Here is a 14,986-nt window from a genome sequence, read left to right as displayed (position 1 = left end):
TTTCATACAACCTTCAAACAAGAAAAACATATAGAATAAAATGTGTCTTCTCTTTGGATACTAGTATGTAAGGTTAGAAGGAAAAGAAAGGAAAGGTCAACATTGAAAATGTTTCTAGATTTTGGCAACATAAAAAATGAAAACCTTTTAATTTAGAAGCATTAAGCAATTTGGAGCGCAATTGGCAAAGTAGCAAAACTTGTTTCAGCAAATGTTTAATATCCGAAATAAAATCCCATTTAATCCCATTGCCCTATCTCTAAACATTACTAAATGCAGGGCATGCACTCTAACATAATCCGCCTGGGAAGAAATGTTTAAACCCTACATCCCTGAAAAAAAATTTATTCCTCAAAACCAAATTAGAGGGTTCACTATGAAGGCCTGAGATACTAATCAATAACTTCTGCTCAATAATTCAAGAATGGGGGCAAAGTTATTATTGAAATGATAAAACTCTATACCTGTATACCACTAAACAGTATGAGAAGGGCTTTCACACCTATTATCTTTTTGGATTCTTAGAGAAAACTTGTGAAGCAGCTAAGGTATAAATTACCCTTACATGACAGATTGAGACCCAGAAATGATAATTGACCAAGGCCATATCTAGGAACGAGTGTTGACACGAAATGTACATCTTGGATTGGACTTCTCTGGTAATTTTGTCAACCCCATGAAGAGTTTGGATTAGAGGTTTTCTACACTCTCTTCAAACTTTAAACCAATGGTTTGCAAGAACACCATGCTCCTTTCTTGAGGTGGGGCTGGGTGCAAAATTAAAAACTTTGAAATTTTTCTGGAGTGATACAAGGATGATTTTCATTTTTCTTAAATATGATATTTTAAGTAATTTTCTGTGCTTTTTAATTTCAAAAATTATTTTCAGACTTACAAAACTTTTTCTCAGATAAGTAAAAAATAATTTATGTCTCCCTGATTGTAAGAATTATGTTATCTTGGCTAAATGGTTGAATGCACAAAAGTTTTAGACAGCTGATTGGGAAATCCTCCTAGGAATCATGTCCTTTTAATGTTTCCTGTACTCACCTTTAAAAAAATTCTTCTTTGTTAATTCATTGAAGGCGTGAATAGAAGTTGGCAGAATTTATTAAACACCCGTTCAGCTCTTGTATTTAACACTTCTTCAATCTTCCATTTTGACTGCATCTATTTCACATGTATATGCTCTCTACTGGGTAACTTTAATAAAGTTAAAACGTCTAAGTTCTTTTCTCTGTCCCAGGGGAAGATTTTTTAGGCACCGAGACATGCACGAGAGAAATCTGTACGACTCTCCACAAGCATAAGCCATATTCAGGTGGAAACCGGGACGCAAATCACATTTCCCATACCCTAGGATGCTGCCATATAGGAAGACTTTCGATTGGCTGACAACGGTAAAATTATGGAGACAAAACTCGCGTGGGCCTAAAACATCGCGTGGGCTCAAAGTAAATGGAAGCAAACCAGGAACTCCTAAGCTCAGGACCGTGGTCATTCATTGGACTAAGGGAATGTCAATCTTAACTTCTCAGCAAATGAGCTGAGAGAAGGTGACGAAGACGTGGGGCCCACTGTTGACTCTTCCTGGCCCCGCCCCTATCACCCACCCGTCAGAATCCTTCCTACCTGGTCTACCACCATCTCCGGAGCAACGTTGGTGGGTTCTTCTCTGCCCGGAGGCCAGTCTTTCCTATCTTGGGGCTTCCGAGGAACACTCGCAGACCGTTGTCCTTTCTATGGTCGTCTCCTCTGTCACCCCACCCCCACTCCAGCACCCCTGTCTCGAGTCAAGCCTTGCTGCCGAACGGCCTCTTCTCATAGGCCGCACTTCAGTGGCCGGCATGTTCTCTGTCGTGTCTAATTGCTGCCTGGGTTGAGGTATTGACTGGTGAGTCACACCTACCATGTCTGCCACAGAAGAGCGAGACACGGATCCTGTTTGCAATGACGGAGCTGGTGGCGGGGTGGGTGGAAACCCTGGGCCTGGCCAGGGTAGCGTGCAGTTTGGCGAAGGGGCAGCCGGAATCGTGCGAGCCGCTGGCCTTCTGGCTTCCCAGGCGATCGCAGAAGCCATTTGGGAAGAAGAGTTTGGGCAGGAGAAGGACCTCTCATTATCCAAGAAGCATAGAGCCGTCACGCTAGCAGAGCAGGAGGAGGGTGAGGCGGAGGAGGAGGAAGAGGAAGAGGAGGAGGAGGAGGAGCAAGAGGAGGGTGAGGTGGAGGAGGAAGAAGAGGAAGAGGAGGAGGAGGAGCAAGAGGAGGAAGAGGAGGAGGAGGAGCAAGAGGAGGGTGAGGTGGAGGAGGAGGAAGAGCAAGAGGACGGTGAGGTGGAGGAGGAAGAAGAGGAGGAGGAGGAGGCGCAAGAGGAGGATTATGAAGGCTCGGAGGACAATAATGAAGAAATAGAATACCAGGAGGAAGACAACAAGGAGGAGAAGGAAAAGGAGGAGGAGGAGGATCTGGAGAATGACCAGGAGGTAGATGAAGAGGAGCAAGATGACAATGAGGAGGAAGTGGAGGACAGTGACAGCCAAGAGGAAGATGTAAATGAGGACACCGAGGTTGTCCCAAGGGCCCTCCTTCTGGAACGGCTTTGGTCCCTGTTCCGGGATCTGGTGCGTTCTCTTCTACGCAGTATCTATTATCATGGCCGTATCCATGCCTGGTACTATCAAACTCCCTTGGTGTTAAGGAGCACCCGTAGGGAAATAGAGGACCCTGCAGAGGGACCTGCACCTCAAGAGTCAGGAAATGAGCGAGACAGAGCTGAAGCTCGAGATGGGGAGAATCTGTCAGAACCTGAGGAACCCGAAGAACGGGCTGTATTCCAGGAGGCTGAAGCACCTACAGCAGAATCCAAGGACCTAAAGAGTGAGGCATTGGCTGATATTGTGGAGTTTCAGGATCCAGGGACCTATACCTATAAGGGGACCAATGCTGGCGAGTGGAGGCAAGGTTCCTATGCTCTTAGAGCCTCTGTTGGCATAGCCAGTTCACATACAGGTCATACTCAGCGCTTGCCTCAAATGGTTCAGCAGAGGGTCAAAGCTCTCAGAAAACTTCAGGCCCAGTATGCACAAGTGGAAGCCCAATTCTATAAAGACCTTTATAATCTTGAGAAAAAGTATGCTGCACTCTACCAACCTCTGTTTGATAAGAGAGCTTATATTATCAATGCAATATATGAGCCCACTGAAGATGAATGTTGCTGCCAAGTAGGTGTTCAGGAAGGAGCCTGGGAGGAAATTGAAAGAGAGCCTGAAGGAAAAGCACAAACAAAAGGCATACCTCATTTTTGGTTAACAGCTTTTAAAAATGTAGCTATTCTTGGTAAATTGATCCAAGAAAATGATGAACTGATACTGGAGCACTTAAAAGATGTGAAAATAAAATATTCAGGAATTGAAGAACCATTGCGCTTCACCCTAGAATTTGTCTTTGAGGCAAATGAATTCTTTTTCAATGAGGTTTTGACCAAAACATACCAAATTCAGTCAGATCCAGATGATTCTGATCTCTTTTTCTCCCGTGGGCCAGAAATAGTCAGTAGCACAGGGTGTGAGATTTACTGGAAGGAAGGGGAAAATGTCTCCGTGAAAGCTATCAAACCACGTCACTGTGAGAACAACAAAAGTGTTGTGTCAACGACTAGAAATGTGCCCAGCTATTCCTTTTTTAACTACTTCTATCCTTCTGAGTCTCCTGAGGGTAGAGTAATGGACACTGCTACTGATTTTAAATTGGGATACTTTTTCCGTGAACTTCTGGTCCCAAAGGCTGTCTTATTCTTCACTAAAGAAGCAAGTAAATATGAACATGAAAATCCTGATGAAGATGACCAAGAGGCTAAAAGTGAGGAGGAGAAAGAAAAGGACAAAGCTGAAGAACCAGAAGGCCCTGTAAAGGATCTGGACCCAGGAGAGGGCAGCTCCAGAGAATCTAGGTATGTGTGTATCGCCTTTAGTATCACCTGATCATTACTGAACTGCTAAATATTTTTAAAGTTTTTCTAACTAAACACATTTTAATGTTAATTGTAAAAACCAGTTTACTGTTCATGCATTTGTATATTAAATAACAAGGAAGGCAGCATGTTCTGAAATATATTTCATTCACAGCTACAGCATCCTTGAGCTTTAGCCACAGGACTATTTCTGGTGAGAAAATGATCAGTACAGGTAGCTAAGCCCAATATTTGTAGAGAAAGTAGTCACCAGAAGAAGCTGCTCAAGTGACTGGGCTTCATGCCTTGACTGCAGGGATAGTCTGTGCTACTAACTAGGAGACAGTGCCTTTGAGGATGTAATTACTTACAACGTTGTAAAAAGTTAAGAATTTCAAGTAGGGGCATATTTAATGATTGATACCTAACTATTCATTCAGTTGTAAATTTTTGTATTTCATATGTCAGCCAAAAGAAAGGAAAAGTACTCATTGTGAGATTATTTATTATGGAATTGGTAATTAAGTTCTAATATGTCTCATCTTTCCTTTTCATTCTCTCATTATTTTCTTTCTCATTTTACAATTATGGAAACTAAGCATCTGGAAGCTGAAGAGAGTATGGTTTATAGAAAGCACACAGGCTTTGCACACAGGCTTTTGAGGTGGAAAAACCTATTTAAACCCCAGAATGGTCTCTGAAAAAAAGTTATCAATTTGGTATTTGGCAAGAGGGAGGCAAGGTGGGTGTGATCAGGTGGTTGAAGCCATTGGATGATGTTAGAGCACCATTATACCCAGGGTTCTGGATTAAAAGAGGGAAAGGCAACGTTTCTCCTGTTGGGACAACAGACATAGGATTGATTATTTTTTTCGATATAGGAAGCCACTGGTGCATGTTAGGGATGTACAATGATTAACTTTCTCTTATTTCATCCTGCAGTTGGAAAGCATAGAAAGACATGCATGGAGAAAGAAACAATGAATTTTTTCTTCATAGATTTGTGATGTTCTGGTTTTCAGCTGCTTGTGGAAATTTTATCAACCCTGGTTTTGTTCCAAATTTCATCACCCATAAAGGGATATTTGCTGACATCTGACTTACTCTTGTGTTTTTCAGATATATTTGACAGCATTTGTTCATGTTAAAATAAAAGTTCACTTGAAATGAATAAGCTGCAGAATATTTTTTAGATAAGTATCACTGACTCATATCTGTCTGTCTTTCAATTTTGTTTTCGACCCCTTTACCATCGTGAAAGGAATCACTTTCAGTCATTTGGTAAGCCTGGATAAATTCTTTTATTGCAACCCTAAACAAATTAAAATATCAAGTTATAAACATTTCTGTAAAGAGAGAAATGGAGATTTTTGCCTCTACTGCATGTTATTGAATCTAATGGATGACCCGGCTTGCATGGAGGCTAGCTGGTGCCACTGGGTTGCTATAGACCAGCAACATCAGCATCACCCAGGAACAGGTTAGAGATACATAGTGCAGATATATTGAGTCAGAAATTCTGGAGACAGACCACAAGCAAGCATGATTTTACAAGTTCTCTGGGTGATTCTGAAGCACACTGAAGTTTGAGGATCTCTGGTTTAGAGCAGTGGGGGGGAAACGTTCAGCTTAACCTATGAAAGGGCCAACCTTAATTCACTAATATGAGACTGTTACAGGTAAACTGAACTGGACAGTAAGAGCTGGACTGGGAAAAGACCAAAATTCCCCGGGGCCTGTGACACAGCAAAAGACCAATCAGAGGGGCAAAGATTTGAGTGGTGGCAATGGAAAAATGAATAAGGGAAAAGCTAGTTCCAAAAAGATACAAACATTATGATATCAGGTATATGAAACTTAAACACATCCAAAACACGCTATTGAGAATGGATACATATATATGTATTACAGGAAATACATATGATCAATGCATATATATGTAACACGAGCAGGAAGTCATGTAGGAGAATGATAAATACCCTATTTAGGATAGTGGTTATATCATGTGGAAATAGGATAATTCAATTTGAGAGGGATAGCCTATTGAGTTCCTAGGGCTGTCATTACTAATTACCACAAACTGGGTAATTTTAAAGCAACATAAATTTATTCTCTCACAATTTTGGAAGGCAAATGTCCAAAATCAAATGTCAGCAAGGCCATACTTCCTCCATTGCCTACTTCCATGCCTCCACCAGCTTCTGGGATCTCCTGGAGTTTGTTGACTTGTCGCAGCATAACTTCAATCTCTGCCTGTTTTTTTTTTATCCCATGCATGTCTATTTTATTACTCCTCTACCCATATACTGGATCAAGGGACTGTCTGTCACAACGATTTTAAAATCACACAGTCACACGATAAAAGCTATATAGTTATACACTCATTGTCAGAGATCAAGGCTACTGGATACAGTTAAACCCTTTCAGATATTTCTTTCTGGCTATTCCAATACACTACAAACTCAAAAGAAACATCTACATAAGATTCGTTTGTCATAAATCATTTGCTAAGTCCTAATTTTTCAGTTATACCTCCTCCATCTCATTTGATCATGCTCCTCAATCTTCAGGGATATCTGCACAATGACCATTTTAACTTCTTTGAGCTGAAAAGCCATGTTTTAATCATGAACCAATCTTGTGGGAACAGCTGTTCCTTTTAATCCTAATCCAACGTTTTAGGGTGAAAACCTTTGATGAAATTATCTCCACAGATAGGTGACATGCCCAATTGTGGGTGTGGTATTTTGATTAGATGGAAATGGGGTTCCATCCATTCAGAGTGGGTTTTGATTAGTTTAATGGAGAACTTTAAAAGAGGGAACATTTTGGAGAAAGCTCAGAGCTGACATAGATGCTGATGCTTGGAGTACAGAGCTGATGTAGACATTTGGAGATCGAGACAAAAACAGCCTGGCTGTTAAAAGCAAGGACTCACAGAAATAGCCAGAACATGAAGAGAAGAAATGTCTAGCCCCAGCACATGCTAAGCTGCTGAGCTAAGACATGAAACACAGAGTTTCGACTCACAGAAGCTAAGTGAATGCCCACAGATGCGTAGAGAGGAAACCACTGTCATCAGAAGCTGGAAGCAATGAAACGAAGAACAAGGACCAGCAAATGTCCACCATATGTCTTCCGAAATCACCCTTCCTTGAGCCAAGGTATCTTTCTCTGGATATCTTAGGACGTATTTATGGCCTTATAACTGTAAACTTGTAACTTATTAAATTCCCCTTTTAAAAGCCATCCATTTCTGGTATATTGCATCCTGGCAGCTTCAACTAATACAGAAGGTGATGTAATATTTTATTTAACGGTTCATTAGTTGATTTAAACATTTCAGATATTGGAGCGGAGTACACGCTGAGCTTCAAGTCAATTTTAAAACATGAAATTGGGTGGTGGTTGCATGAATGTGGTATTCTGTATTACTACAGGTCTGAAATATTTCATCATAAAACCTGAACGTTTTTAATTAGGAAAAAAGCCAAGATTGGCCTAAAATCTGGAAGCTGATTAAGGAAAAAAAAGTGAAGTTGTAGTTGACCAGAGTAGAGGATTAGAAAAGAGAAGTCCCAGGGGTTTGAGAATTGAAGACATGGTTTCTACTTTCAGTTAAGGATGTCTAGGTGATCTCTAGTGAGCATTACCTTCTTTTCTCATAGTCTATGGTATCACACCGTATTTTAACTCAAATGCCATTATTTGTTTATGTCTGTCTCCCTCATCCCATAGAGGAAAGCTTTTGAGTTAATCGGACATTCAAATGTCTTATTTAATCTATCCTAAGTACTTAGCACCATTTCTCAATTATAGGTGCTTGATAAATATCTGATAAAATGAAATTTACTTAAATCATCCACAAGCGGTTTAATTTGTCATCAGTGTTGACGTTTAAAGCTGAAATATCAAAGAAAGTGGGGCAAGATGGCAGTGTACCGAGGTGTGGATTTTAATTTGTCCTCTAGGGCAGCTAGTAAACAGCCAGAAATAGTCTGGAAGAACTGCTTGGGCTTCCATGACAGGACACACATCATACACCAGTCTGGAACAGGTGGAATGGCCAAGACCACAGCGCAGAACTGTAAGTCTTCCAAGGTGTGGAGGCTGGCACCCCTCCCCCACTGGCATGGCAGGGAGACTTAGTGGGAAACAGAAGCTTTCTCTACTAGGATTAAGGAAGGTAACTCCACCAAGCTCCAATTGTGGAATTAATGAACAAATCTGGACTGCTGAATAGAGGCTAAAGGGCATGTTCTAGTTTGCTAGTTGCCGGACTGCAATCTACCAGGGATAGACTGGCCGCTTAAAAGGGGGAATTTAGTAAGTTGCTAGTTTATAGTTCTAAGGCTGAGAAAATGTCCCAATTAAAACAAGTCTATAGAAAAGTCCAATCAAAGGCATCCAGGAAAAGATACCTTGGTTCGAGAAGGCTGATGAAGTTCAGGGTCTCTCTCTTTCAGGTGAGAAGTCACATGGTGAACACAGTCACGGTTTCTCTCTCAGCTGGAAGGGCACGTGGCAAGCACGGTGTCATCTACTAGCTTTCTCTCCTCACTTCCTGTTTCATGAAGCTCCCCAGAAGGCATTTTTCTTTCTTAATCTCCAAAGCGCTGGCTAGTGGACTCTCTGCTTCATGGTGCTGCAGTATTCTCTGCTCTCTCTGAATCTCTCACTCCCCAAAATGTTTCCTCTTTTATAGGACTTCAGAAACTAATTAAGAACCACACAAATGGGTGGAGACATGCCTCTACCTAATCCAGCTGAATAACCACTATTGATTAAATCACATCTCCAGGGAGATGACCTAATTACAGTTGCAAACATCCAATGCTATATAGGAATTAGAAGAAGTGGCTGCCTTCACAAAATGGGATTAGGATTAAAACATGGTTTTTCTAGGGTACATACATCATTTCAAACTATCACAGGCAGATAAACCAGGGGGCTTGTCAAAAGTCAGTTGACCATAGATCTAGTGGTCTATTTCTGCACTCTCAATTTGATTCCTTTGGCCAATATTTCTATCTTTGTTCCAGTACCATGCTGTTGTGACCACTGAGGCTTTATAATAAGCTTTAAAATCAGGAAGTGTACATCCTCCTATGTTATTCTTCTTTTTTAGAATGCTTTTAGCTATTTGTGGTCTCTTTCCCTTCCAGATGAATTTGGTAAGTAGCTTTTCCACGTCTTCAAAGTAGGTTGTTGGGATTTTGATTGGTACTGTGTTGAATCTGTAAATCAATTTGGGCAGAATTGACATCTTAACTATATTCAACCTACCTATCCATGAGCAGGAAATGCCTTTCCATCTATTTAGATCTTCTTTAATTTCTTTTAGCTATGTTATGTAGTTTTCAGAGTATAAGTCCTTTATGTCCCTAGTTAAGTTTATTCCTGGGTACTTTATTCTTTTAGTTGCTTTTTTTTTTATGCATGGGCAGGCACCGGGAATCAAACCTGGGTCTCCAGCATGGCAAGCGAGAACTCTGCCACTGCACCACCATCACATCATACTTAGTTGCTATTTCTAATGGATTTTTCCTTAACTGACTCCTCAGTTAGGTGTTTGCTTGTGTATAGAAATGTTACCTATTTTTTGCACATTAATTTTAAATCCTGCCACCTTGCTGAATTTGCTCATTTGCTGAAGTAACTTTGTTGTAGATTTCTCAGGATGTTCCAAGTATAGTTTTATGTTGTCTGGAAATAATGAAAGTTTTACTTCTTCCTTTCCAATTTGGATGCCTTTTATTTCTTTTTCCTGCCTCATTGTTCTAGCCAGAATTTCTAGTACAATGTTGAATAACAGTGGTGACAGAGGGCATCTTTTTCTCATTCCCAATCTTAGGGGGAAAGCTTTCACTCTCTCTCCATTAAATATGATGCTGCCTTTATGTTTTTCATATATGCCAGCTATCACATTGAGGAAGTTACTTTTGATTCCTATCTTTTGAAGTCTCTTTATCAGAAAAGGATGGTGAATTATGTCTAAAGCTTTTTCAGCATCAATCAAGATGATCATGTGGTTTTTCCCTTTCAATTTGTTAATTGGTTTTCTTGTGTTGAATCATCCTTGCATTCCTGGTATAAACCCTACTTGGCTACTTGGTCATAATATTTAATTCTTTTAATGTATTTTTTAATTCAATTTGCTAGTATTTTGTTTAGGATTTTTGCACTTATATTTATTTCAGAGTTTGGCCTGCAGTTTTCCTTTCTTACAGCATCTTTACCTTTAATACTTTGGCATTAAAATGATGTTAGCTTCATTAAATGAGTTAGGTAGTGTTCCATTTTCCTCAATTTTTTTGGAAAAGTTTGAGCAGGATTGGTGTTAGTGCTTCATGGAATGTTTGATGAAAGTCCCCTGTGACGCTGTTTGGCCCTGAACTTTTCTTTGTAGGAAGATTTTTGATGACAGATTGAATCTCTTTACTTGTGATTGGTTTGTTGAGATCTGTTTCTTCCTGAGTAGCTTGTTTGTGTGTTTCCAGGAATTTGTCCGTTTCCTCTAAGTTGTCTAGTTTGTTGGCATATAGTTGTTAATACTATCCTCTTATGATTAATTTTATTACTTCAGGGTATGAGGTAACATATCCTTTCTCATTTCTGATTTTGTTTGTTTGCATTCTCACTTTTGTCCTTTATCAGCCTTCATAGAACCCATAAATTTTATTTATTTTCTCAAAGAACCAACTTTTGCTTTTATTGATTCTTTCTGTTGTCCTTTTGTTCTCTCATTCATTTAACTCTGCTTCAATCTTTGTTGTTTCTCTTGTATTTGTTCTGGGGTTACTTTGCTGTTCTTTTTCAAGTTCCTCCAGGGAGCAGTTAAGTCCTTGATTTTTGCTGTTTCTTGTTTTTTAATATAGGCATTTAGGGGGAAAAATTTCCCTCTCAGCACTGCCTTTGTTGCATCCCATAGTTATGATATGTTGTATTCTCATTTTCATTAATCCCCAAGTAGCTACTGATTTCTCTAGCAGTTCCCTCTTTGACCTACTTGTTGTTTAAAACTGTTATTTAATTTCCACATATTTGAGAAAGTTCTCATCCTTTAGTGGTTGTTGATGTCCACCTTCATTTCATTGTGATCAAGAAGGTGCTTTGAATAGTTTCAATGTTTTTAAGTGTATAAAGACCTGTTTTGTACCCCAGCATATGATCTATCCTGAAAATGTTCCATGAGCACTAGAAAAGAATGTACATCCTGATGTTTTTGGGGTGTAATGACATATATATATATGTCTGTTAGGTCTAATCCATTTATCAAGTTGTTTAACTTCTCAGTTTCTTTGTAGATCCTCTATCTGGTTGTTCTCTCTATGGAGGAGAGTAGTGTATTGAAGTCTTCTACTATTATTGTTGAAACGTCTAGCACTCCCTTCAGTTTTGCCCATGCCTGTCTCATGTACTTTGGAGCTCCTTGATTGGGAGCATAAACATTTATGATTGCTATTTCTTCTTGGTGAATTGTCCCTTTAATTATTATATAGTGTCCTTCTTTGTCTCTTATGATATCTTTACATTTAAAGTGTATTTTGCCTCACATAAGTATAGCTGTTCCTGCTTTCTTTTATTTACAACTTGCATGTAACATCTTTTTCTATGTTTCACTTTCAATCTATTTGTATCCTTGTGTCTAAAACGAGTCTCTTGTAAGCAGCATATATATGGATTATATTTCTGAACCTATATTGCCAATCTGTATCTTTTAATTGGTAAGTTGAGTCTGTTAACATTCAAAGTTATTACAGAAAATGTGTTTCTTGAATCTACCATCTTATCCTTTGATTTCGTTTGTCAGATGTATATATCCTTTTCCCTCTTTCTCTTTTTATCCTTTAAGTTACCTTTACTGGTACTCCTCAGTTCTATGCCCTCCACCACACCTCCCTTTCCTATCTTATTTTTTTCAACTGGCAATTCTCCCATTGGTATTTCTTTTAGGGATGGTCACTTGTTGGCAAATTCTTTCAGGATTTGTTTGTGAAAATTTTAATCTCTCCCTCAGTTTTGAAGGACAATTTTGCTAGGTACAGAACTCTTGACTGGAAGTCTTCTCTTTCAGGTTCTTAAATATACCATACCACTGCCATCTTGCCTCCATTGTGCCAGTTGAGTAGTCCGAACTCAGTCTTATGTAGTCTTCCTTGTATGTAAGAGATTGTTTTTCTCTTGCTGCTTTCAGAATTTTATGCTTCTCTTCTAGATTTGACAGACTGATTAGTGCATGTCTTGGGAAGGCTTATCTGGATTTATTCTATTTGGAGTTCAATGGGCTTCTTTGATTTACATATTCATGTCTTTTATAACGGTTGAGACGTTTTCCCCATTAAATCCTCGGCTACGCTTTCTAGCCCTTTACTCTTCTCTTCCTCTTCCAGGACAGCAATGATTCTTACATTTGTGTGCTTTGTTTTATCCATCATTTCCCTGAGATCCAATTCAAATTTTCCATCTTTTTTTGCCAATGCTCTTTTGAGTGCTTGAAATCAGTTGTCCTCTCCTCTAGTTTGCTTATTCTTTCTTCAGCCTCTTCAAATCTGCTATTGTGTGTCTCTAGTATATTTTTTATTTGGTCTACACATCTTTAATCTCTGTGATGCCTACTATTTTTCTGTTTATTCCTTCAAGTTCCTCTTTATGCTCTTCTCCTATCTTCTTGATCTTCTGTATGTCATTAGCCATCCCATTTATTTTATTTAGTAGAGGTATATGAACATCTTTGATTAATTGTTCCAAATGCTGGGACTCCTCTGGTGTTTTAATTTGGTCATTAGGCTGGGCTATATCTGTCTGCATCTTGATATGTTTAGTGGTCTTCTGTTGTCTTCGTGGCATGTAAATATCTTGATTGATTTATTTTGTAAGTTGATTTCCTTCAGTAGTCTAAAGCTTTGTATTTGTGGGATGGATGTGGAGCAGGATGCAGGGTGCAGGGTGGGCATAACAATGAGGTTGTAGTGCAGCGATAAGCACAGGTTGGGGACACAATGCTGGTGCCTTTGGGCATGGGGTATGTGCTGCTGGGTTGTAGCGGTGCAGTGCGGGGGCTGTTGGCATGTGATGCAGCTCAGGCAGACTTTGGAGCACAGGAGCAGGGTGCTGCCAGGGAGAAACAGAGGTAGAGCAATCTTAGTCCTGGTCCCCCCATCTGTACACTCCTAGAGCTCTGGGCCTCCATATGGAAAGTGGCATGCTAGGCTGTCTGCACCAGCAAGATGGTCTCTGGTTATCTGCATCTCAATGTAGAAGATGTGTTGTAGAAGACCCTCCAGGTTACTTACATCCTAGAATCACCATCTCAGTCACGTTCCCATCCCTTCTCCAGCTGTTTCTTGAGCCGGGGTGAGCTCAGCCTATCCTATTCCAACATCTTCCTGGTACCCTCTATTGCACCATCTTCCCAGAACCCTTGGTCCAGCCCTTTTGCAGTATGTTCTGCACTCCAGCTCAAAAAGCCTCATTTTTTTTTCACATCAGCCCTGTCCCCTCTCTGCTGAAGCAAAAACTCCTAGTACCTTGAATGCTTATTCCAGGTTTATCTGAGCTGGGGTCCTATTTTCAGTAGTCATAATTTGTTAATTAATTCCACAAGTGGTGTTTGGCTCAGCTAAGCCCCTTCTGCTAGTAAAGTCTGTTTCCTTTCCCTTTGGAGAACTAGGCTGCTGTGCCCATGGGGGAGGGGCACTGGCCTCCACAGCTTGGAAGACTGACAGTTCTGTGCAGGGTCTCCCCAGCAGTTGTTCTGTACCATTCTTATTTACTAGCTGCTCTGGAGGATGAATTGGAGGATGAACTAAATTCCATACGTCACTAAGCTTTCATCTTGCCGCCATCTCAGACCATGGATTATTTTGCTCGACATGTTCAATAACCAATTCCTGAGATGCCGGGGTTACCAAAGAGAGAAAGAGTTTATTACTAGACAATAGTAGGGTACCAGATGGCCTATCAGCACAAAATCTGTCTCCTGATCTTAGGGGATTCAAGGTTTTCATGGATTTTAAGAAGGGGGAGATGAGGTCATTTCAATTTCAAATAGCAAGTTCTAAGCAGAAAAAGACAACAGTGTTACCATTATCATTTCAAAAGGAGAATGTAATCAGAAAGGAATGGAGGCAGAGTTATCATTTCAATAGTGAAGGTGTAAGCCAAAAGGGAGGGAGACAAGTTATCTTTCAATAGCAGAGTCCAGACCATATGATGTACAAATGTAAGGGGCTGAAACTAGTTAATGGCAGATTTCAAATTCTCCATTACTTTTACTGCTTTTGCCACACAAGAAAATGATCAGATAAACAGCTCTTACAGTCACAAAAGCACAAGATAAGGGCTTTTTTCCAATCATTTCAGATATCAAGGCAGCTGAATTATAATTTAGGATGTCGTGTATTTCCCAATGTCTTCTCCAATATACCAGAAAGCAAAAAGGAATATGATTCAGTAATCAAAGCCATTCCTTAAATCCTAATTTCTTGGTTACATACTTAGCTTTCTGAGGAACCAACTGAACTGTCTTCTGAAGCCGCTGCACTCTTTAACATTGCCACCAGCAATGAATGGGTGTTCCTACTTCTATGCATCCTCTCCAACTCCTGTTATTTTCCATTTTTAAATAGCAGCCATTCTAGTGGGTGTGAAATCGTATCTCATTGTGGTTTTGATATGCATTTCCCAGATGTTCAGCATCTTTTCATATGCTTTCTTGTCATTTGTACATTTTCTTTGAAGAGATGTCTGTTCAAACCTTTGGCCTGTTACTTAATTGGGTTGTTTGTCTTTTTGTCATTAAGCTGAATTATTTTTATATTCTCTGGATATTAAATTTTTAATGGATATGTGGTTTCCAAAAATTTTCGCCCAATGCTTAGGTTGTCTTTTTATTTTCATGATGAAGTCTTTTAAGGTACGAAAGTTTTAAACTTTGATGAGGTCTCATTTATCTACTTTTTCTACTGTTGCTTGTGCTTTGCATGTAAACTCTAAGAAAACATTGCCTAACACGAAGTCTTGAAGATTCGTCCT

The 14,986-nt window shown here is 39.8% G+C and overlaps 1 protein-coding gene across 1 annotated transcript; it reads left to right on the top strand.

Annotated features, from left to right (window-relative positions):
* Positions 1–1,910: 1,910 nt before the first annotated feature.
* Positions 1,911–5,112, top strand: LOC143671861 (uncharacterized). The gene is made up of 2 exons (XM_077146973.1): positions 1,911–3,949; positions 4,892–5,112. The coding sequence occupies exons 1-2, from the start codon at positions 1,911–1,913 to the stop codon at positions 4,902–4,904; spliced, it is 2,052 nt and encodes a 683-aa protein (XP_077003088.1). The 3' UTR covers positions 4,905–5,112.
* The last annotated feature ends 9,874 nt before the right edge of the window (positions 5,113–14,986 follow it).

The sequence above is a fragment of the Tamandua tetradactyla genome, chromosome X (assembly GCF_023851605.1).
Source record: "Tamandua tetradactyla isolate mTamTet1 chromosome X, mTamTet1.pri, whole genome shotgun sequence".
NCBI lineage: Eukaryota > Metazoa > Chordata > Mammalia > Pilosa > Myrmecophagidae > Tamandua > Tamandua tetradactyla.
Note: the sequence above shows the minus strand (reverse complement) of the source record. Positions and strands in the feature narration are given on the sequence as shown.

What these genes read in the sequence shown, in the direction of transcription:
- LOC143671861 (XM_077146973.1), top strand. Translation starts at nt 1,911, where the DNA reads ATGTCTGCCACAGAAGAGCGAGACACGGATCCTGTTTGCAATGACGGA.